The sequence below is a fragment of the Telopea speciosissima genome, chromosome 6, assembly GCF_018873765.1.
Source record: "Telopea speciosissima isolate NSW1024214 ecotype Mountain lineage chromosome 6, Tspe_v1, whole genome shotgun sequence".
NCBI classification, from domain to species: Eukaryota; Viridiplantae; Streptophyta; class Magnoliopsida; order Proteales; family Proteaceae; genus Telopea; species Telopea speciosissima.
The window spans coordinates 40992045-41017956 of record NC_057921.1 but is presented as its reverse complement, the minus strand read 5'-3'; the positions used below and the strand labels follow the sequence as shown (position 1 = coordinate 41017956).

General features: G+C 40.1%; 1 protein-coding gene across 1 annotated transcript; it reads left to right on the top strand.

The window, feature by feature from the left end:
• Positions 1–1319: 1319 nt before the first annotated feature.
• On the top strand, positions 1320–24095 carry LOC122664997 (ACD11 homolog protein-like). The gene is made up of 4 exons (XM_043861045.1): positions 1320–1894; positions 4651–4823; positions 7596–7741; positions 23669–24095. The coding sequence occupies exons 1-4, from the start codon at positions 1670–1672 to the stop codon at positions 23773–23775; spliced, it is 651 nt and encodes a 216-aa protein (XP_043716980.1). The 5' UTR covers positions 1320–1669; the 3' UTR covers positions 23776–24095.
• The last annotated feature ends 1817 nt before the right edge of the window (positions 24096–25912 follow it).

Below are 25912 nucleotides of genomic sequence, written 5' to 3'. Positions count from 1 at the left end.
CTCCTTCTTGAAGAAACCCTGAGAAAAAACCCTTAGAAAACCCTCGCCCTTCTCTCCACTGCTCTGTGTCCGCCTTCAAATCCAAATACGGACCTCCATACGGCTCCGCTTCGGTACCATCAACACTCTCGTTGTGTCCTCTCCTGCTGTAGACGTGGTCTTGTTCAAGAACCAAGACATCTCTTTCTGTGATTGCACCATCAACGATTCCCTTACAGCTTGTGACTTCTACAAATCTTCCTTTACCTTCGGCCAATATGGTCCTTACTAGCCTATGTTAAAGCGCCTCTGTTCTTCAGAGCTCTTCTCGAACAAGAGCATCAACGATACAACACCTTTGCACCGAAAATGCGTGGACGACATGATTAAATCGATGTTGGAAGAAGCATAAGAAGCTGGAAGAATTGAAGTAGCCCGTTCTGTCTTCTGCATGACCTTTAACATGATCGACAATCTAGCGCTCTACAGAGACCTAAAAGACCCCAAATTGGTCCAATGGAGAGGAGCTATTTCAACTAACTAATAAACTTGTGGAGCTTTTGGCGAAACCCAACATGACCGATTTCTTTACGATGGCTTGACTCACAAGGTATTCGAAAGAAGATGCAACAGAAATTAGGTGGAGCTCTAGAAATTGTTGTTGGCATTGTGAAGGACAGAGTCCAAGAACAAAGCTTGGAGCAGGAAAGGAAGGACAAGAAGAAGGATTTCCTAGATGCATTGTTGGCATTCCAAGGTAATGGGGTGGATGAACCCAATAAAATCTCCAGCAAAAACCTTAATGTCTTCATACTTGAATTGTTCATTGCGGCTACAATCAAGACAACAAACAGTACAATAGAGTAGGCAATGATAGAGTTGTGGGTAGGGAAAGAAAGGTGGAAGAGAACGACATCGGAGAGCTGTAGTATCTACAGGCAGTGGTGAAGGAGACATTGACGTTACATCCACCACCTCCTTTACTTTTACCACGCAGAGCAGTGGAAGATACAGTGTTCTAGATACGTTCTTGGAACAAGTTTATCAACCACCATTTTACAATCCAGAATTTTGTTTCTACAATCAAAAACACCAAAAACATGTTTTGTGAGAAGCAGACCAGAAAGTCGCAAGTTTACCAAGCGGTATCTTAATTTTTATTTTACTTTTCAAACCCAAGGTATATTCCACAATATCGGACAATCGGAGTCGAATTCGGAGTAGCCAATAACCGCTCCATACCCGAAACAAACGTGGCCATTTCTGCATCATACCACGTGCATTAACATCATGTGCGCGCCAAACCGGCGGCGGGAAGGTACCAACTGTATTTGCCGGGCAATCAGCGGTGTAGGAATGGAACATGAAAGTTGAAGTCTCTTTTGTCTCCGACATGCTTTCCCCCGTGCTCCGGCTGAGCGCAACTGTAGCGACCCAATTGATCCATGGCCTTTCGTTCCTAACCACCACCACTTCCATCTTCCAATCCAAATAGAACAAGCAAGAAGAAAAGTAGATTGATAGAAAAGAGAGAAAAGTCGTAAAAGAGAGAGAGTGAATCTAATTGCAACTTTATTCGAATTCTTATAGAATCTTTGCCAGTTCAATTCTCCAAAGAATATATAATTCGTTAAAAAAGGAATCGAGAGTGGTTCTTTATTTGATTGATTGATGGAGGAAAGAGACCAACATGAGCATCACCAAAAGCGTCATGGATGAAGAGGAGTCGTTTGAGGACTCCGGAACGCCCCTTTCTTTTATAGCAGATGCGTTTGAGGAGCTCGCCAAGATCGTCTCCACAAGCTCTGAGGACCTTCGCTTGGTTCCTTTCTCCGATGCTTGTTCCCTTGTCTCTGTTCTCTTTGGATGCCTTGGCATCGCTTTCAAATTCGCCGAATTGGAGTACGTTGCCAAGGTTAGTTAGGTTTTCGCTTTTGCTCTCTTGTTTACTTTAAATTTGTTCACTTTTTCTTTCTTCATTTTGATTCTGCGGATTCGGGGATTTGTTTATTTGGTTTCGTTCAATGGGTGAATAGTTCTTCTTTCCTTAATTTAATTACTTATATTGGTAGGTAACACCCTTTTTGGTAAATATGGAATAATCATGCGATGCATTTGCGAGGTGTACAGTGCCATTCCCTTTTCTGTGTTGTTGTTTAGATAGAAAAAAATAAAACCAAATGGCTGATATCATCGGGCATCCTAATTTCCACGAGCTTCTGGATTTTATCGATTTGGGATGACGACCCTCTCGAAAGCATTTCACTGTTTACTCCAGTAACTGTTGGATTCATTCTCCTTCGGGTTGGACCCAATTAGGGAAAAGGCTGGGCACGCTGCCAGAGTTCCCAGCATGTGTCCAGCCCTGTGATTGGTGTATGCCGCTAGCTTACCCAAAGCTGGCGGTATACCCAACCCTCTCCCTTACCAAAATATGGAAGCATTGATCTATAAAAGACCTTCACGGAGGTTATAAAGACACCCATTAAAAATGGATCATAGTTTGTCAGCACTTATATAGAAAGTATACTTATTAAGATGAGTAAGAAAAGTTGAGAGAGAGTGAGAGAATTGTGAAATTTGGAAATGCTGTTGTTTGGTGTTACTCTCTGTTTCACCAGTCAGAAAATAAATCCATTCCACCATAACCCTGAACCAGTTTACCATACGAAATTTCATAGATGACCCAATACTAAATTATCATCTAGATGTTATAGTAGGTCTGATGGTTGACTCCAACCCAACCTCACCCAAAAAAGGAACAGGCCAGCAGGTACCTGTTGAAGCATTGTACGGCTGCGTACAGTACAATACGGGTGTTAATTAAACACAAGATAAAAGTACAAAATGCTTTCCGAAATAGGGAAAGTATGGAACTGAGGTATGCACTTGACAACTCTATTTGGGACAGCTTGATTGTTACATGTGGATGATCATGCTCTGTTGACATGAGGAAATCAGAATGAATTGAAATCAAGACATGTCAACATGTTTCCTGCTCCAAACCGTATTTACAGAAGCACAAATATTTGCTTGCCAACCAAAGATACTGGCAAAGCAGTCTATGTAATTGCAATATCACTTTCTTTGAAGTTATGAGAAGATAAAAGAATGTTCCAAAGGTCAGAATTCATATTCTTTTATATAGGTTTCAGGTTCAAACTTTCCAATTCAGTGCTTGTACATATGTGTGATGCAAAGTGATTGAGGCTAAATCTGCAGTACAAAACTAGCAATCATATTTGTGAAATATCTTTGATATTGGATATAATCTGATTGTTCACCTGCTTCTGCCATCCCAACTGGACATCTGCCGTCCAAGGCTTGAGTGCAAAAGAACAGCTCCAGACGAGAGTGCAATGTGGATCAACTATTGGTTTCCACAACTAAAACAACCAGTAGGATTTCCTTTAGCTCCTTTTCCATGATTGTGACTACCGGTAGTTTGTTGCAATTGATTGGTAGTGTGATTAGAGATCTCTAAACCTTGCCAGCCCTTTCCTCCAATCGAGTTGCAGTTGGCCTTGTTTTAGTTAGAATGAGTCCCCAGGACCACCGCAGCCGCCCTGCTGCTCTATCGACCTATGCCCAGGTTCTAATTCATTTCTTTGCACTATTGCTATAGCTTAGAAAGGGGCTCCTCACACGATTTTCTGAACAAGAGAGGTTTGATGCTTCTGAATCTATGGTATTAATTGCACTTCCTACTCGCAGTATGCTCTTTACGATCTCGGCTCATAGGGAACCGTAGCATGGGGGAACATCTAGTCCTTTTTCCGGCACAAGGCTGGTTAATCATACGTAGCAGGAGCAAGGGAACTCCCCACATTCGGGAGATAGGAGTTAAAGTCAATCAGTTAGAAATTGAAAGTATCAATTCAAATAGCTGTATGTGTCCGGATCTCATAAACAAAGAGTCAAGGTGCTCCTCCCTTCCCTAAGAGACCTATCTTAAGGGAAGGAGGGGGAGACAGCTATAGGCACGACCGAGACTAGCTACTACGTCCCATGTTTTTTGAGACCGAATTGCATAACAATTCATTCAAAGAAGGCTTCCTCCTGGGAACTGGGTTTCAAATCGCGTAAGCAGGCGAATAAGTCTTTTGGTGCTGTTACGATAGTGAGTTCGGTAAGTTCAGTAAGTGATAGGTGAAGGTGGTCCTTTGTTCCGAGAAAAGAATATTCGCTATTGGCTCACCCAGCTGGAAAACTAATTGTGCGCAGGTGGAGTAAATCTGATACGAGAAGAAGAGGGACACGAGCTCGTTATCCCCAACTTGAATTTCAAAAGCAGACCTTGTACCTCTCCCTCGCCTTTTTATGCCATAATGCCCATATACTGCTACTTCTTCCTCAGCAGTCTTTTATTTTCATGTTTGAGGTTTAAGAGAACTTTAGGAGAGTAAATTCCAAGCAATGAGATATGATTTTCAGAGTCTTAGGCTTTTCATTATGGAAATCAAATTTACCTGACTTTTCAAAAGATATCTATGAAAGATGGAATTTTAGTGCTGAGTTACAGTAAAAATCATCAGTATTTCAATGTTTCAACATTTATATGAAATTCCTGTAAATTTACAAATTCTTATTTATTTTTAAATTTGTGCTTGTGAATGTATGTTTAAGTCTGAATTTCTTCACTGAATCTAATGCAGTTCCTGATCCATTCAGGTCCGTGATCTAGTAGAAGCATCGAAGACATATGACACTTTAAAAAACATTCTTGATCATGATGTTGAAAATGACTCAGTTAGAACGCCGGGGAGCCGTTCACGTAATTTACGTAGAGTTAGACAGGGTCTTGACCTCATCAGAGCTTTGTTCAAACAATTCCTTACATCTGAGTATGTTTTACTTATTTTTCATGAATTATCTTCATTCATTATGCATGTAATATTTTAACCTTAATTGTTCAACCTTCATGAGTAGTTGGGTACTGGTATGATGAAAATTGAGATAAGTTACAAATTCGGTTCTCTAGTCTGTCTTTATGTTCATAGTGATAAATCTGTGGTTCTATGATATACATAGATGACGAAAAGGTTTGTAATTAACCAGTATTTTGCAGAAGTAATTTTAACCATATCTATTGATGGTGAAAAGTCTACATAAAATATTTGGATAAAATGAACAGTCTTTTCTGGACTTAAACCAGTCTGACCCAAGCTTCTAGATGAGCACCCATAAAAAATCAACTTAACCTCATCTACTTTTGGTGGATGTCTGATGGACGAGCAAAGTTTCTAGAAAACAGAACCCTAGTACTTCATCCCTGATAGCCTTTTCTGAACATGTCAATTACCCAAGATATTGGCTGGGCAATGAACCTGTGTTCAGCTGGCACAGGTCCAGGGTAGCTGAACACAGGTCCAGGTTTTTGTTATCATTCTAACTCATTGCTTTAGTTTTTAACGTCCTACACAAACACTGGGATCTAACCTAAGCAGTCATAAGTTTTTCATTTAACCTGTTAGCATCAATCTCTGTTAAAAAAAAATTAGCATTTAGATCAGCTTAATTTTAGCCTTATGTTAGTATGTTGTTTAAAGTCCAAGAATCAATCTACTAGCACATGTCTTATGTACTGGGCAAGTTCAGAGTCAAGTCTTTATGATACTTTGTGAATAATCCAGATAAATTTTTTCCTGACTTTTCTAGGTTTGGAGTTGTCTACAAGTTATTAAGCCCTAAAATGTATTATTGTAGATTATTATAGATAGATGTACTGCTTGTTGAAAGTCCTTAGAATATGTTTGTCCGTTAAGGTGGTCAAATTCTTCGAATTTTTCAATGTTATTACAGACTTAGTTTCTCAATGTAAGTATCTAGAAGATCACATTTTTAAAATGGGTTTTATTGGGTTCATTTGCAATGGCAAAGAATGAACGAAGAACAAATTTACTAGAAATTGGAGACCTATATAATGTTTGACTCATCCTTGGCTATGTCTAAATGATGCTGAATACTCACTCCACCATCTAGTCAAATTCACTATTAAATACAAGTTCAATCCATTGACTTCAGCCTCACCACATAAGCGCCTACTGAGTTCAACCAAAAGGCATGAGTGCTAAAACCTGAGATAATTGACTCTACAATCTCAAGAACCAAACAGATTGTATATATAGGCAGAGCCGGAGCCAGGGGGCTAAGGGTTCCCCCACGAGTAAGATGTTTGTTTGTTACACGTGGTCTAGTTAATGACACTGGGGACAGCCAAAGTTTGCCCCCACCGCCTTTTGCTTCCCAATTTTTTTTTTTTTATAGGAATAAATCTGTGATTTAAGATATGAGAGGTAAGAGCTTATGTGGGTTGTTAGCCCATCCCCATAACACCTCACCCCAACCACCATCACCGAAAAAAAAATAAAAACAATGAAAAAGCTTTTGGTTCAGATAGATGTAATAAGTTTGCAAACACCAGTTAAAAGCTATTATTTTGGAATTTTTATATGAGTCGCTTGAATAGATTATAAACTTCAATAAGGGGAGGCATCCTTGGAAAGATCGTTGGATCAGAATTGCCCACATTGTCATATGATCCTGGCATAAAGTCTCACTCCATTATTAATTTCCAAAAAAAAAAAAATCATAAAATATGCTGTATGGTTAGGGCATATAGATACGCTTGTTTTCCCCTCTATCACGGACCAGTTCAATCATGATTTTTTTTTTTAAGGGAAAGGTGTACTGACCATATGCAAGAAGATAGCTAATACCCGAATTTGGTGCATAGGCCTCGCTTTCCCAGTAAAGCTTGTAAAAACCATTAGAACTTCATGTTTTGAAGATAATGAATAGAACTACAAGGGAGAAAGCCAACTCATGGACCATATAATTGAGACACCCCATCAAAATTTGGCATTTTTTCAAATCGAGGGAACCTGATCTCTACATTTGGTTCAAATCAAACCATGCCTCTTGAATTACCAAAAAAAAATATATATACTTTTCTGCTATTTATTAATATTTTAATTATCAGAAAATATTCTATATATGAATAACCATCATCTTGATTATAATTTGTAATGGGAAATGAAAACAAAAATAAAGTTTATAGTAGAGTATGAAAGAATGATTGTTTCCCCTGAAATAAAATCTGGACTTCATCCCTGCATGCTTTTCATTTTCAGGTGGTGTAAACAAAGTCCATTCCCTATGAAATTTTCTTTTGAAATCTATGAGCAACACTTGTAATATTATAATATGAATTTGAAAATTTCATGGAAATTTAATTATCTTTTGCATATTTACTACCCACTATGTGTTCAATTGTTACATTTACAAGTGAAATTCAGGCCACAATATATCTTACAAATTGAAACAATTAATTGTATGCATTTTTTTATTTTTTCTTCTTTTCCTATAGGGGATAATCTGCATTGCAATAAAAGTTGTTAATCTGTCCCAAAACAGCCAAAAGTGGGATACAAAATAGAATTCATCAACTTTGTTTTCTTTGAAATTTTGGAGCTTGTTGTCCCTTTATGTGGATTCAAATTAATGAAAATTTGCAATGTCAGTATGGGTTCTTGCTCATGGTTGTTGCTACAGTTAATTTTTTCATTGTGGTTTGTAATTGATAGTTTTTATGCTAAACTTCCTGCCTATTCCAGTGAATGTTCTTTGAGGGAAGCAGCTTCAACAGCATATGCACAGGTCTGTGCTCCATACCACAAATGGGCTGTCAGGACAGCAGTTTTTGCTGGAATGTATGCACTTCCAACAAGGCAACGACTTTTAGAGCTGCTAAATGAAACAGGTGAGCTTGTGATCCCTGGTCCAATATAACTGTTAGCTTATATAGATCTCTTTTGGAAGAGCAATTTATCAAGCTTTTTCAGTGAGTATTTGGAATGAATGTTGTATAATGTTATAGCACAATAAACATGTGAGCTATTATGAGTCACAAATGTGGTTCCCCTTTGTTTGCTTATGTTCTTGTTTTGTCTTTGGGCTTTGTTCTCAGTGGTATTTAATCGGTAAAGTCACTGGTGCATCCAGAATCCTGCCCAAACTAAACTGAGAGGATTTTGGACTTTTTGACTAACAAAATCTAATGTAGGACAGATTTGAGAACTTCAAATAGTCCCAAACCAGGATCTTAAAACAGGGAAATTAGGTCACACTCGTGGGATGGTCAGGTATTAATATGGCTGTGAAACAGAATAGGGAAAACCAGAATATTAGTAACTTAAGGGTCTGGACAGAACAGGGGAAGTGAGGACATAGGTCTAAAATAAGGTAGAAAATAATAGCAGAGATTTATATGGAAGTTTTGGATCAGTTGATCCTCTCATGGGGAGAAACTCGATCAAAAGATGAAGGGGAGTTGATAGCTGGGGATTGAAGTGATAGAATTAGAAGGTGAGGAACAGAAATAGAAACTAACAAGAGAACAGGTCTGACCTTGCAGCAGAAAGGATTGAAGGTTGAAGACAACCTCTAATGGCTGTAGAACAGTGTTGGGATGAAGAACCAATGATTACAACCTCCCGGGCTTCACACCACAAGGATTCGACTGGATCGAACACCAGCCCCTCACACCTTAGATCAAACACTAAGGAAACTCCATAAGAGAAAGCATGCAAACAGCAGCAAAGAGTTGAAGCAAAAATCGTCGAGCTCTTCTGCCCCCTTGGGTTGCTTTATATAATGATAGAAAGGAGCAGCAGGGTCCAAAATTAGAAAGTTTCCAATTTGGTCCCGTTGCTTGGAGTACAAGACACAATCAGTTTCTAAACTGATGTGAGCTTATTGTTGACCACTTCTAATTATGAAAATAGAAAGTAAATAACCTCAGCTAAACCACTAGACTGGACCATAACATAAGGACTCAAATAAGTTCAAATAAGACAAAAAAGGACTAAAACAACCCAAGTTAAAATCGTGGCTGCTTAGACAGCAGCCCAAAATTGTGGCTGCCATCTAGGCAGCATCCTTCATCTTCTTCTTCCTTGAGTACTCACCCTCAGCTCTGCATCAAAATGTCCTGGCTCAGCTTGCTGGGATTGCTGCAACTCAAATGCCTTCATTTCTCTTACATCCCCATTATAGAGAAGAATGATTGAAGAAATATAACTTATGTAAATTACCAGGAAATAGCTCAAACTTGAGAAGAAAATAGACAACTGATGCAGAAGCTGTTCCATGGGCCGGGCCAAACCCATTTGAGAACCCAAACCAAGACAAACCGGGTCTTAGTAGGTTTTAGGTTCAGTATTTAGGAATTGTTTTATTTGGAAGATATATGTAATCTTTTATTTCGGTTAGCAATTAGGGAATTACCAATTTGAGTTTTATCGGGTTTCTATTTTAGTTAGTCTACATTTTAGTAAGTAATTAAGAAGTAGATTTTAATTCTATTTCTGTTTTACACTTCAATTAGGAAACTTTTCTTTTTATATAAATATGCTTGTAACCCAATTCGTTGGGCAGATTTGAATGAATAAAATTCTTGAGTTTTGTTACCAGATTGGTACAAATCAGGTTGTGCAACAACCTCTTCTCCCCTGTCCTGATATTTCCCCTCTTATTCTGTTCTTCTTCTTTTATTACATTTCCTGCTAACAAATCTGGTTATGAACGACCTGCTATAACCCTGCGGATATCAACCCTTTTGACCTGAGATTCTGGGAGTTAACTCGCTTCCTCAGGGGGATTCAGCCCCTTGGATATCTCTCCCCAAAGTTCCCTATATATTGGTTTACTGTTCTGAAACCAGATCTGGAATCCATTGTTCCGCTAGAGCCTGTTTCAGAATTTTAAACAAATCTCCAGCTGCTTCTTCGTGGTATTATAGGCTGAATTCAATCGAGCATTAAGGTATCGACTTTTCCGTGAAATTTCGAGTGAATCTGAGGCTGCTTAGGTGAGTTCTATCACCTAAATGCTAGTCTGGTTCTACCGCCCCTGTTTGAAGTTCAAAGGTTGAAGAAGATAACCTTTCTTTCACGATTCCTTATTTCTTAGTCCTATTACCGCACTTTCCCATATTGCCACTTCTTTCTCCTTTTATCCCCTTAAGTCTCTATTATACCAACCCTTCCAAAAATTACCCCTCATATGTGACTTATTCCCTTTTGTTCCTTTTCTTGTGAGTTAGATTCCCAAAAAACCAGATTGCCATTGAATTTTATATTTGAGTATTGCCTTGCTTGAGTCAGTCCACAAGCAACCCAATAAGGGTTATTCAAACCCAGGTTTGCATCATTTTGTATCAGTGTTGAAACCCTTTGTTGGGACCGCTTCTCTGAAAGGCCAACCTTGTAGGAAAAGGAGGAAACAATATGTATATCATACAGGAGCTCTAACACGGCGGACTATCCAAAGGGGGACATGGGTGGATAAATATTTTCAACACATGCCCGCTCCCAGAGGGACTCACTACTGTGACCCCTACCTGCTCTGATACTATATTGGGACCACTTCCTCTAAAAAACCGACCTTGTAGGAAAGGGAGGAAACAATATGTATATCATACAGGAGCTCTAACACGGCGGACTATCCAAAGGGGGACATGGGTGGATAAATAATTTCAACACCCTTGATGACGATCGACCCTGAATTTGATATTCTTTTGGAGCGGTTTGCGAAGGAATTTCAAGATGGATTTTCCAATATCAAATCGGATTTTCAAGATCTTTGATTGGGTTTAGATCGGATTTTCGAGAACTTACAAATAGTACCAACCGCTTTTATGATAAAGTGTGCGGCGTATTAGAAACCTTAGAGGACAAGTTAGTGGTGATAAAAAAGATGGACAACGAGAGTGGCGATCAAGTGGAAGTGCACAGTCTCAAAGTTGCTGTTGAAGAATTGATCGATGGTCCGATTTTAGCTGTGAAACCCCACGATCAGATTCCCATCGAAGAGATGTCATTTTCTAATGGCCATCAAAAGATCATGACGGTTGATCATGAGATGCGCTGGATCATCGCCCCATCAAAGCTGTTGATTATGGATTCTGGTCGAGTGGTGCTGATCCTTTTATTTTATAAAACTCGTGGTTGAGTTTTTCTCAAAACCAGGGGAGTTGATGCAGAAGCTGCTCCATGGGTCGGGCAGGCATCGATTTAGTTGAATTTTGAAGAAGAGAAGTTCAAATCTAGTTCTATCAGTGTTACAAGAATATAAACCCAAAACCTACTGCAAATCAGATCAGCAGCCCTCTTGCTCTGTTTCAAATAGCTGATCTGCGAGTCCTATAATGTGCAAGCAGTTTTCTATTTCAGCCACTGTCAAGCCTTCTACTTCGGTTCCCCTTCACACCTAGGTCTGGCTTTCTGACATGTCATTCTTACCCATGGTTTGGTCATGCAGCTGGTAGTTTTACATCTGATAGGGGGCTGAGATGTGGCAGGGATCATCTTTGTGTCAACACAAGCTGTTTTTCTCTTGGCATTCTCAAATCAAGCTGCCAGCCTGGTGTGTAACCCAGGTCAAAATACCCTATTGGGTTTGCTTCTGGGCCATCCAAGTAACACATGGCTCAACAATTGAAAGGAATGGCAGAAACTTAAATATTTTAAAGTTGCAAGGGGAATGGCGGGGCCGTAATCAACCAAATAGAGGAAGGTCACTTGATAGACTAAGGCAAGGACACAAGGGGAATTAGTATTTATTATATAGGGTTAAACTTGGAAGTGAACCAAAAGGAAGGGTACCAAGTAATAAAATAGGGAGAGGGGCGTAATTTTGAAACAATGGGCAAAACTAAAGACAACGATTGGGGGGGGGGGAGAGGTTATCGTCTTCAACGTTGTATTACAGGAACCAACGGAGACATCTGCTGGTTTGCTGGTTTCGACCAAGAGAACTCAACTTTTACAGCTCCAAACCATATGAAGTTTTGGGATGAGATAGCCAATCCAAAGCCCTCTGAAACCCAACTAATAATCAATCAAATCATACCTGAAACTGAACCTTGTGGTAAAGTAAGAACCAAGTCTTAAGATGGTTCAATTCTCAGCCAAGGAGTATTCTTATTGGATCAAACTGAGGTTGAATTGCCTAGGGGAAGGGAACCTAAACCCAAATTCTGAGGGAGCAAGAGAAAGGAATGAGGGAGGGCAATATGATTCTTTGGGCTGTAAACTAATGCCAGAACAGAGTTTTTACTGGTAAGAGGTAATGACAGAAAATAAGAAGAAATAAATAGAGCAAGGTAGAAGAGAGAGGTATCGCAAGGGAAGGAGAGAGAGAGAGAGAGAGGCCACACAGGCATCAAACTGACACTAAGTTTTCTATTCCATTCTCAAATCTGAATTCTAATCGCATGGTACATGTATATAAATAAAAGAAGAAACCCAACATGAAAAGAAACCTATTCTAGTTTGGAAACTCAAAACAATTAGGAAACTAAAATCCTAGTAGCCATCTCCTACTTAACCTACCCAAATAAAAGATTACATGTTAATCACAAAATATAAATAAATAAAAATCCTAAATTATCCTACTAGACAAAGGACCCAAATTGGACCCGGTTCATCTCCGTCTGGATTCCCAAACAGGTTCAGCCTGGTCCAAGGAACTTCTCCTGCATCATACCCACGACTACAATTTCTTTATTTAGCTGGTTAGGAAGCGAGTCAACTCCACTCCCCTTTTTAATGCCTCTTAAATAAGTTGAAAATTTTAATGAACACTTGGAGCAAACTGTCAACTCCACCAGGATGAAGCTCAGTGGAGACCTAATCAGAGAAAGAATGTGAGATTAGGGCTGATGGAATTGGTATCTGAGGACAGACATACCCCACTTTGGGTAAAGGAGCTTGCTGTTCTACTACAGTGTAAAATAGAGGAAAGGCCCTCTCTTTTCAAATTTTTGTACATAATTACCTAAAAGGTAAAATTTATATGATGCAGTCTTTAAACCTTAGTTTCCAAGTCAGAACTTTAGGTCCAATAGGCTGATGACAGGCCCAGGTAATAAAGTGTGCGATCAAAATGAGGGGGTGTAGGCGTAGCAGGAAAATCCAGCACACAATGATTTGCATGCTCACTGTTAATTTCTAAATCAGTAAGACTGAACAGAATAGTGTCGCTGTCTGATTCAGATAACAGACCTCAGGTTGAAGAGGATTTTTTATTCTGAGATCAGAATAAGGGTTTCAGATCTGAAACTAATGGATTCTAAGTCTAACATGTCTAAATCAGATGACTGAAGAACAGAACAGAAACAAATCAGATGATATTTATATGTTTAACATAATATTTATTAAAAAAAAAAAACAACCTGTTTCAGAGAAGTCCTGATAGAATAGTGTTGGAGCAGCAGCCAACAGAAAAGGAAAGAACAGGGTATCGCAAGGGAGAATAGAAAAGGGAAAAAGGAGATCGATGGGAGGGAAATACAAGGGAGAAAAGAAGGAGGAGAAGAAGATAATTATGAGAGAGAAAGGAAGATCGCAGGAGGAGAGAAAAAAGAGGGGGAATGAACAGTACATGAACAAAACCGTGGAGAGAGAGAGAGAGAGAGTCCACTCAATTCAACCCTAACAATCCAGATTTCATTCCATTCAATAGGGAGGGGGTTATTTACAAGCTTTAAATAAAAGAAAAAATAGAAGTCTAGTCAAGATAGTAACAACCATAAAATAATGGAAGGGTTAATCTCCATGTAACCATGCATGGTTACACCAATCTGTCACCATCCTATGTGGCACAGAAAGGACAAGAGACTATTGCATGTAGGACAACAACAACAGCACAGCCTTATCCCAACTAAATGGGGTCGGCTACATAGATCCTTTTAAAAACAAGTGGGGAAAACTGAGGTCCTCATAAAGGGAAAGGAAAGTAAGAGAAACTTAAAAGAAATTGGATATGACAGATAAGTAATGGAAAATGAAAGATAAAAATAAGAGGAAAGAGGATAGCCCAGGAATTCAGGAAAATCTCAGCTACATGGTGTCAATAACGTTGATCCTTGCACTCCAATAGTCTCTATCTGAGGTCGTACTCGGTACAAGACTCAAACTATGCGTGTCATTCTTCACAACCTCACCTATGGTCATTTTAGGCCTGCCCCTAGCTCTCTTAGCTCCCTTAATCAGCATCAGTTCACTTCTCCTTACTGGAGCATTCTCAAGCCTCCGTTGTACATGGCCAGACCACCTCAAGCGACATTCTCGGAGCTTGTCTCTGATCGGGGCAAGTCTCACATCCACTCTAATACATTCATTCGTCACTTTATCCTTCCTAGTTTTGCTGCACATCCATCTCAACATTCTCATCTCTGCAACACATCTTCACTATATGGCAGTTCTTAAATACTCAACATTCCACCCCATACATCATAGCCGAATGGACAACAATCCTGTAGAACTTTCCTTTAAGCTTTAAAGGAATGTGTCGATCACATAGAACTCCGGATGCACCTCTCCACTTCATCCACCCTACTTTAATTCTTTGTGAAATATCATCATCTATGTCACCTTCTTTGTGTATGATAGACCCAGGTATCTGAAATAGTCACTTGGCGATATCTCTCCTCGATTTTCACCATGTCATCATCCATCTTAGTGTAACTAAAATTACACATCACATACTCCGTCTTTGATCAACGAATCTTAAATCCTCTTGTTTCCAATGATAATCGATTCATCTTGACCAAAACCTTGCACTAACTCATCCAAGTGGTCCCAAAATTGGCGCTTACTACTATCATCCAATCTTATCTGGGGTGCGTAAGTGCAAACAATATTGACAACATCTTTCTCCAACATTAGCTTGATGGATATAATCCTATCGCCCAATCTTTTGACCTCCACTACATCTTTCTTTAGATCATTATTCACTATTATCCCCACTCTGTTTCTATTACTTTGGTCTCCCGAATACCAAAGTTTGAAGTCGTCCAACACTTTAGCTTTGTTACCCTTCCATCTGGTCTCTTGGATACAAGCAATAATAATCCTTCGTCTCCTCATAACATCAATCAACTCCATGCTCTTACCCATTAAGGATCCAATGTTCCAGGTAGCCAATCTAATCCTACGTTTCTGGGCTGGCAAAAATCTTCTCACTTGCCCTTGCCTACTTATCACTGCATCTAGGCGTTGATGCAGCATGTCGCTTACAAGGGACGCCCTAGCCAGGTAAGGATGAGAAGACATGATAACAAGAAAAAAACAAGAAGTTAGAAAACAGAGGATAAATGCAAAAAGGTGATTGGCTGAATACATAAAGTGCCAGCCAGCTGCCTACCCGACGCTCCACTATAGGAAAATAAGAATATAGTAGATAAAAATAACCAAAAGGGTACTTAATGCATTAGAAGACACTCACCCAACCAGGAAAGGTGCATATACAAGCAAAATAAGATATCGAGATGATATAACAGCGCATATAACTACACAATTAATGCTAGAAAGCATAAGCATGTGATTCAGATCCAAGGATAAATGTCCCGTAGCCTCCCAAACCAAAAGAAAAGATAACACAGTGCAATATAAATGCTTGCATGTACGACAAAAGATCATTATGAGGCTGAACTTTTCAATACCAAGAATACCCCATCCCCTCATTGTACGAATCGATTACACCGGTTTGTATATGTGAACAACACCGTCATGCTGACAGGCTTGGTGTAACGAACCATGGTTACACCAAGCAAAACCAATCATAAAATAACACTTCTAAAAGAATTTTAAAAGACTCCTTGACTTGCGGCCTTAACTGGGCCCTGCTAGTAATTGATAGCTATCTAATATAATTTAAAATGGGAAAAAGAAGTACATGCTATCAGTGTGTACTACTCTCTCACAGTCTCTCCTCTCTTCCCCGTCTTTCCTTATTGAGTATGTAGACCCCATCTTTCTCTTATCATTAAATATACTGTTTTGTTGCTTGCTATTGGCTTGGCATGTAAGATGGCAATATAAGCGGGCGGCGTGTAGATCCCTCTCCCTTTTAAAATAAATAACTCTTAACTAATAGCTTATGTAATGTAGTCCTAGATAGATAATAGGATCTACTAGGAGTCGAGCAAATTCAGGATCTGTAAAGTTACTGGTTCGGTGGGGCAGCACTGATATATTAGGACAATCCTAGGGTTAGGTCTATGATAATGGAGATAAATCTTATATGGTTTTAATAGGCAGGTTTAGGGGAAGCTAACAGTGAGGGTTTGAATGAAATTGAGTGAAGATTTCAAAAGCCAGAAAATTAGGGTTAGGGTTAAGGATGTAAACGGATCGGATTCGGCTCGGATAGTGCTATATCCGCATCCCCATCTGATTAGCTTTTGGACGGATTCGGATAGTGCTAAACGGATACGGACATGGATACGGATCGGATATTTTATCTATTTACATGTAAATATAGCTTTTCGGATAGCTATAGCCTATCCGTATCCGTATCCGTGTAGCTTTCGGACGGATTCAGATAGTGCTAAACGGGTACGGAAACAGATACGGAAACGGATTTCGGCTATTCATTTACATCCCTAGTTAGGGTTTCGGGTTTTAGGAAATAAGAAAGGGGATGAAATTAGGGTTTAGGATGGGATTTTGGGGCAGGGCTTCTAGTCGAGTGATCAGGGCAGTGAGAGAGTAGTTCGGTTGTAGTTTGGATGGGTTTGGGTGGCTAGATAGGTCTAGGCAGTATTTTAGGGTTTTGGGTTTTAGTAGGGTTGAGGGGAATTAGATTTTTTGAAGGGAGAATGGACCTAGAGTTCAGGTCGAGTGGAAGGGTTGATGAGTAGGAGCTGTGTTGAATTTGAAGGTAAACTAATGGGGAAATGGGTCTGGACAGAATTATGGAAGTTAGGGTTTATGGGAAATCGATGGGTTTTAATGGGGGAAGATAATGTGGATCGATTAGGGCAGATGAGGCTTGGTTTGGAGTATTAGAAGAAGAAAGGTAGTTGCAGGAAAATTAAATAACTTACTGATTTTGCAGGAACTCAATAGCAGCAACTTGAATCAGCTTGTAGAATAGTCTCCCGATCTGAATAGATGAAAGGAGTGAAGAAGAAGACCTCCTGATCTTAACAGATGCAAGGAGTCAATTGGTAATCCCCCAATCCCTTCACCTTGAGATCCACAAGACAAACACTCACTTGGAGAAGAGCAACAGCAACAATGGCAGGAATAGCTTAAAGCAGAATTTGAAAACTTGAACTGTGGGGGAGCCTCGCACGATTTTCTTTTATTTATAATATGGCCATAGGCCAAACCCTAGTACAATCTAAATCCCTCCTTCATAAATCTTGGAAGGGTATGACTGAAATTTTTTTTTGGTGAAAGGGTATGACTGAAATTAAAAGCTAATTAAAACGGCTTAAACTAAGAAAATTCCTAAGTAACCAATAGGATATAAGACCCTATCAGCCAATAGGAACATTTCACTTAAATTGGACCAGTGGTTCAACCGGTTCAATTTAAAACACTAAAACATGAAAAATAAACTAAGTATTGGAAAAACTAAAGCTGAAAATAAACTAAGTACTAAACTAAGGCTCCAAATACTAGGCCCTAATCTTAGGGCTTCTTCTTCTTCCTCTTCTTCTTGCGGATGCTTGGATCTGCATCATTATGGCCCCACTACCAATATTAACTAGTCATTAAAATACGTTTCATACACCCCTTGAGACCTCACTTTTGGGCTTTATATTTCATCCCATTACAATTAAAACCCAACGAATTAAAATCCCATACCCTATAGGTATAAAAAAATAGGGCCAAATTTTGGACTGGGGCTGCATTATATTGTAATTGCTGTCAATCAAAATTTGGTCCCGGTCGTTGGTAGGAGCATAAGCCATCTTGTGCTACCACATGATATCGCCTACATGAGGGATCCATAGTTTTCTCCAAAATTATTTATGGACTTGAGATCCAAATGGATGCAATTGTACAAATCAAGAAGGCCCAAATATGGGTAACCATATCGATCATGTGTATTCTTTATGTCATCAATAAAGAGGAGCGATGAACCAAGTTTGTGTTAGGTTTTGGAATAGAAGGAGAAGAAGAGAGAAGAGAGAAGAAGCTCTAGGAGAGCAAACACGATGTTGGGGATTATGTGTTATGTGTCCAACTAGAGACTAACAGATTTATATTCAAAAGAATGAATAATTACAGAGGGCCCCTGGCCTTATACAAATAACATCAAAAATATAAAAACATGTGGATATGTACAAATATACCCCTGAAACTACTATTCTTAACACTCCCCCTCAAGTTGGGTGGTATATGTCATACATGCCCAGCTTGTTCAACAAACAATCAAAATGATGAGAGCTAAGGCCTTTGGTGAAGATGTCAGCCACTTGTTCATTTGTCTTCACAAAAGGACTGCAGATTGTCTTTGATTCAATCTTTTCCTTGATAAAATGTCTATCAACCTCAACATGCTTTGTCTTGTCATGTTGCACTGGGTTGTGGGCAATACTTATGGCTGCCTTGTTATCACAATATAAACTCATAGGTTTAACAGTGTCAAATCCCAACTCTTGAACAAGTTTCTTCAACCACAAGATTTCACACACTCCGTGAGCCATGGCTCTAAATTCTGCCTCAGCACTCGATCTAGCCACCTCAGGTTACTTTTTACTTCTCCAAGAAACCAAATTTCCCCCAACAAACGTACAATATCCTGAAGTAGATCTTCGATCACAAATAGATCCAGCCCAGTCAGCATCAATGTATGCTTCTATCCTCAAGTGACCATTCCTAGAGAAGAGAAGACCTTTTCCAGGGCATGACTTTAAATACCTGAGAATTCTGTAAACTGCATCAAGATGTCCCATTTTGGGTGCATGCATAAACAGACTTACCACTCCAATAGCATAGGCTATGTCAGGTCGGGTAAGGGAAAGATAGATCAGTTTGCCTACTAATCTCTGATATTTCTCAGCATCTACAAGAGGTTCACCACAATCTTCCCCTAGTTTGTGATTTTGTTCAATAGGGGAGGAGACTGGTTTACATCCTAAGTATCTTGTCTCTGTAAGCAGATCAAGGACAAACTTCCTTTGACAAACATTGATCCCTTGCTTGGATCTTGAAACTTCAATCCCCAGGAAATACTTCAAAGGACCAAGATCTTTGATCTCAAATTGCCGAGCCAAGTAAAGTTTAAGCTTTGAGATTTCAGCCTCACTGTTTCCCGTGACCACAATGTCATCAACATATACAATGAGAGCTGTAACAGTGTTGCCCTTCCTTTATATAAACAAAGTGTGATCGGCTTGACTTTTGGTGTATCCATTCTGTAGGATAGCTTGTCTAAACCTCTCAAACCAAGCCTTAGGAGATTGTTTAAGACCATAAAGAGCCTTCCTAAGACGACACAACTTTCCATTGCCACTAGGATTCTTGAACCCAGGAGGAGAGTACATGTAGACCTCTTCTTCTAAGTCACCATGTAAGAATGCATTCTTTACATCAAGCTGGTACAATGGCCAATCAAAATTTGCAGCCATTGAGAGAAGTACCTGAATGGAGTTATCCTTGGCCACTGGAGCAAAGGTTTCCTGATAATCAATTCCATACACCTGTGTATATCCCTTGGCAACCAGTCTTGCCTTATACCTCTCCACAGTACCATCAGACTTGAACTTGACTGTGAATACCCATCTGCAACCAACAGGAATTCTCCCCTGTGGGAGTTCAACAAGATCCCAAGTGTGATTCTTCTCAAGAGCCACCATCTCTATATTCATTGCTTCTCTCCATTTCGGATCAGCCATAGCCTCTGCTACATTCTTAGGAATAGGTATGGAGGAGATAGCCACAGTGAAGGCAACACCTGTAGGGGAGATAGAATCATAGGAGACAAACTTGGCAATGGGATTAGTACATGCCCGTGTTCCCTTGCGATGTGCAATGGGGAGATCTAAGTCTGAGGATATGAAAGTAGAGGAAGGTATACCTGTCTCAATGGATGTAGATCCAGGATGAGGGGACGAAGGGGGTTTTGGCAGGTCTTCTTTATGGGATGCCATGAGGAAGGATTTTGGCTGCCATCCTTCTTTGTATACACTAGTAGCTCCCCCTGTTCTCTGTTCACCTGTGGTGCACAAGGCGGCTCCTCCTCAACAACAGCATCTATAGAACTCTCCCCCTCAACAAGAGTATCCGCAGAACTTTTTTTTCCTTTGTCAATCTGAAAAGGGGAAATAGGAACAAGAGAGGAGAAGGGAAAGGAAACAAACTTAGGAACCTCTTCAACTGCACCACCAAGGGATGAACTCTCCCCCTGAAGAGGTGACTGAAAATACGGAATGGTTTCAATAAAATGGACATCTTTGGAGGGAAGCCACCGACGGGTAGGAGGGTGATAACATTTGTATCTTTTGGAGGTAGAGAAATACCTAAGAACGAGGCACTTCAAGGCCTTAGGGTCCAATTTAGTGCAGGCAGATTTGCTAATATGGACATAGCAAATACAACCAAACACTTTTGGAGGAAGAGAAAAACAAGAAGAAAGTGAGGGTAAGACATCAAGAGGAACTCTGAAGTTCAAGACACTGGAGGGCATATGATTAATAAGAAAGACAGCAGTGAGTAAGGCATCGGACCAAAAGGTTTTGGGAACATGCATTGTAAACCAAAGAGACCGAGCCACTTCCAACAGGTGGCGATTTTTTTGCTCAGCAACCCCATTTTGTTGGGGGGTATCAACACAAGCCACCTGATGGACAATGCCATGGTAAAAAAAAAAGGTTTCCAAACCACCATACATATACTCTCCACCTTTATCCGAACGGACAATCTGAATAAGAGTTTGAAACTGAGTAAACACCAACTCATAAAAATTTTTAAACGCGCCATAGACATCATTCTTTTGTTTCAAGAGGTAAACCCAAGTAACCCGAGAGAAATCATCAATGAAAGAGATAAAGTAGCGGAAGCCACGTAAAGAGGTAACGGGGGAAGGACCCCAAACATCAGTGTGAACAATGTGAAAAGGTGAAGTAGATCTATTGCTAGTAGATGGATAAATTGTCTTACAACTTTTTGCAAAAAGACAAGGTTCACAATGGAAAACATGATTGACAGGAAAAAATGAAAATAAATGTGGCAACAGTTTCCTCATAACAGAAAAAGAGGGGTGTCCCAAACGACGATGCCAAAGCAAAATATCCTCCTGTGTACGTCCGCCATCTTACCCACACACGTAAGATTGAGCTTTCGCAACAGGGGAAGCACAAGTGTCCAAAACATATAAGCCATCTGCTTCATGTCCACTGCCAATCACCCTCTTCGTCACCAAATCCTGAAAGAGACAATGGGTAGGAAAGAAAGTGACAAAACAGTTTAAAGATTTAGTCAATTGGCTAACTGAAAGAAGATTGGTAGCAAAGTTGGGAACATGAAAGACAAATTTCAAAGGGATAAGTAGAGTGACTTGGACATCTCCCTTACCCGAAATGGAAGAAAGGGAACCATCAACAATTTTTACCTTGTCTTTCCCAGAGCAAACAAAGTAGGAATTATAAAGTTGAGACCGACCAGTCATATGATCTGTGGCTCCGGAGTCAATGACCTAGGGAGTGGTGCCGGATGAGGTAGAGACCTATAGGGCAGTGGAAGTAGTGGTAGCAGTAGAGGAAGAACCATCCAAGTGGGCTACAATCCGGCGAAATGTAGCTATGTCTTCCTTGGAAAGAGAGAATGGATCAGGCTCATGAACTCCAACGTGGGCCTTAGGCCCATTCTTCTTCTATGCTTTCTGTCCCCCTGATGAAGCAGAGGATGGTTTCCCATGAAGATCCCAACAAAACTCCTTATGTCCAGACTTGCCACAATAGTCACAGGAGAATCGACCCCTACCAGACCCCTTGGTGAGGGGAGTACGATCCTGAGGAGTGGAAGAAGCAAGGGCAAAGCGCTCAACAAAGGGAGTGGTCTCCATAGCACCCCTACGGGTCTCCTCACTCTGTAGATAACCACACACCTCCTCCAGGGAGGGGAGACTTGGTCGGCCAAGGATCTGGACCCGGAAGGGTTCAAATTCAGGGTTAAAACCTCCAAGGAGGAACAAGACCCTCTCCTTCTCAAACAACCGATGCACTTTAAGCTCATTAACAGGGCACAACTAGAGATCTCTATAATGATCATACTCCTCCCACAGTCCTACGACCAGACTATAGTATTCAGAGATACTTTTGTCACCCTGGCACAGGTTGACAATCTGTTGGAGAAGTTGATAAACCTTGGTAGAGTCTCCCTCTCTATCAAAAATACGAGCAACACTATCCCAAATGTCTTTGGCAGTCTCCTTGCTCTTAAACCTTCTTCCAATCTCCGGCTTCATTGAAAAAATAAGCCAAGTCATCACAAGGGAGATCTCTGTTTCCCATTTGGAGTAACTTGGATCAATGGAGGGAGGAGCCTTAAAGCTCCCAGATATGTATCCCAACTTTCCTCTACTCCGAAGAATGAGCTTCATAGACCATAACCAATCCAAGTAATTATGATTGTCAAGTTTGACAATGGGGAGCTGAACATTGGAATTCTCATATGAAGGGGAAGGGGTTAAAGGCAAGGCTGCTGCAACAGTGGGAAACTCAGATGTCTCAGATATTTCAGATGGAGGTATGACTGTGTCTCCATTTTTTTCACCCATTGTGACTTCAAAGCAAACAGTTGGGAACCAAACAACAGCACCACACGTAAACACAATGGGTTCTCAAGAGACAGCAGCAAAAATAGATACAAACCAGGACAGAAATCCTTGAAAGAGCTTGTAAAACTTTAAACAAGCATCAAACAGCAGTGGTGCAAAGAAGAAGAACCTTCCTTACCAAAAAACGACAGGGTATAGCCCAAAAAAATCCCCAAACCAAGCTCTATTGAAGAGCTCTTTCAAATCAGTCCCTCTGGCTGGCGGAAAAAGTTGCAAAAATGGCCTGGCCGAGATGTATTTCTGATCCTTAGGAGCTTCTTAGATGCTTGAGAGGATACAAGGGAAAGAAAGAGCACTTCCAACCGAAACTAGAGCACCTGGTCATTCATCATTCAGGTTGCAAACAAGAGAGAAATCGATCTGAGAAGGAAGGCTAGGTTTTCCTTCAAAGGAACTGTTCTTCACCTTCCAAACAACCTTCTACCATCTTCAACTCTAGGAGCAATATGGCTCTGATACCATGTTAGGTTTTAGAATGGAAGGAGAAGAAGCTCTAGGAGAGCAAACACGATGTTGGGGATTATGTGTTATGTCTCCAACTAGAGACTAACAGGTTTATATTCAAAAGAATGAATAATTACAGAGGGGCCCCTGGCCTTATACAAATAACATCAAAAATATAAAAACATGTGGATATGTACAAATATATCCCTGAAACTACTATTCTTAACAGTTTGGACACAAAACCATCAGCCCTTGACTGGAACAACTTAGGTCAGAATTAGACCCAACTGAGTCAACCCTAGTCCTAAACAAATTGTTTGAGGTGCAAAGCTACTCAGCACCCTGAAGTTCCTAATGGACATAATGTCGGGATTGACTCTTGATCAAATAGATGTGGATCAGATCTTATTTTGTTTATCTCATGCCTCTACATATGGGTTTCTGTACTTTGATTTCAATCTGAAGTTTTAGTTTTTCAGGTAATTAATTCATGCTTCACTGTATTATATTGCTAGGATATTCTACATCTCTCTTAGGACCTTTTAACATTTATTTCTCTTTGATTGCCTGTTAATAACCATAAATATCTTCATTGTTGCTACAGACCACTCAGTAGAGAAGGAAATGAGAAGGTACATTGATGCCTCCCTTCCAGTAATAGAATACATTGATAAGCTTTACATCTCAAAGAATATCAGCTTGGACTGGTGACCTGATCTGTTGTGGTTGGTTAGCTCATACCGTAGCAAAACCACCTTCTTTTGCAAATTTTAAAGTGCAATTAGGTGTAAGAAAGTCTGCAGGTTTTGCAAGGCAAATTCAACTCCACACCAGCTCATATTTTGCTCCTTAGATTTTGTATTCTTTGGTAATGTAATATTATTCCTGGTTTGGGAGATCTTAGAAAATTTGATGTTTGATGCGATGCACTGTCATGATAGACAGCTGTAAGGTCAAGCCTGGTCAGTTCTAATGAATATTTCAAAAGTACTGAGTCTTCCATGTATAAATAATGTTTCATTACTAGGTAACTTATTTTGTTATTGTTCTTTGGGTACCAAATCGCAATGGTCGTACTATTTCTATTCTTTGGATTCTTAGTTGAAGATTGTATCTCACTCTATGGACGTAGGCGGTGTGCCGAACCACAGAAATTTCTTGCTTCTTGTGTTTGTTTGTTCTATTTTTGTGCTCATTGTTCTCTGCACAAATACATTTTCGTGTGGCATACACAATTCTGTGGGCAGAGACAGTTTTGTGTGTTGCACACAATTCCATGCATCTTTCATATACAAAGCAGAATGTTGCTTTGACCCCCCAACATATTCTTGGGAAATGTAACACCCAAGATGGCAACAAAAATATTTCTAGCTCGATTACGATTATAGAGTTTCTTAGCATGAGTTCTTTTTTTTCTTTAATCCCAAACCGTTCATCCCAGTTATGGAGTTACGCAGCATCATCACTTCTGCTGCAACAATCTTCCGACCAACATCTTTATTGTAGATTTTCTTAGCAAGATTTTTTCACGTGCTAATGTTTCTCTCTACCTAACTCTATAAATTATGGTCTTATTCATCACTATGAAGAGTGAAGTGGATTTATTGGCCTGAAACTCGGCTCCTCGCTCCCTATATCCATCTCTGGCCCTACTGGCCGGGTTTTGGGGGGGGGAAACATATGACCAGATATGGAGTTTTTTTCTGGATTTTTAGGACCAAATATAATAAAGTTCCTACAACTTGATTTGTGCACCACAAAAACCAGGAGTTTGGAAATGCTCATGCTCATGTGATCAAGATGGAGCATATAATAATCCATTTATAGATGATTGTTTTTTTATTTCTGTTTTGGGGAAGTGTTTCCAGCGAGGGAGTGTGGCCCTTGAGCACGCACGGGTCAAAGAGAACATGTGTGGAAGCATCAATGAGCGGCAATTTAATTTTTTATGGGAGACGGGGCGATCATTTTACCCCCTTAGTGTCTGGGAGCAGGCAACACACTCCCCCCAAAGAGTTTTTTTTTCCCTTCTCTTGTTAATGGAAAAAAACTTTCGTTTTTAAAAGGTTCTATGAGCTATTGGTATAGGGGAGTGCACCAATCAATGCACAGTTTGTCAATAGAGGAGGTGGAAAGGAGAAAGGATAGAGATAAAGAGAGAGGCTGCTGGCGTAGTCCACATCAGTGGCTTAGAGAACTTTCCTCTTGTTTTTTAAGGGAGAATGTTGTATGTGCCACAGCGCAGGCTGTGCCCAGGCACATGGGCCTGTCACTCAGGAGGGCAAGGTGGTCATTGTGCCCACCCCATGTGTCTGGGCGCAGCCTGCGCTGTGGCACAGATAATAGCACCCCTTTTTTTAATAATGTATTGTCTAAGTAGGCAATTTGTCAATTTTTTGAGTGCCAAATCCAATCATAGATCCCCTTCCCCTTGAAAATAAAAAATATTGGAATCCTTTTTCTCTTGGTGATTTTAGATTCTGGTTTTCTTTATGTTTATGTCATTTTAATTTGGACCGAATTTTCCTCCATCCACCGTGGGTGTCAAGATGGGTGGGAGAGGGCATTGCAAGGGTGATTTGAAAAAATATTAAAACCTTGTAAGGGTTTATGAACCCTAGGATGGTGGGTGTACTGTCCTCTATGGGTCAAGGAAAATAGTCCTTCTGATTTTACCTGAACTTTGACATAAGAAAATACATACAGTTTTCCTTCTCCCTTGGAAAATGGTTCACCCACAATCTTAGATCATTATTACTCCCCCGTTAATTTCAAGTCTGAAATGCCACCTTCTACTTTTTGATACCCATCTTGCCCCCATTAATATCTGTAGTGAAGAAATACTTCC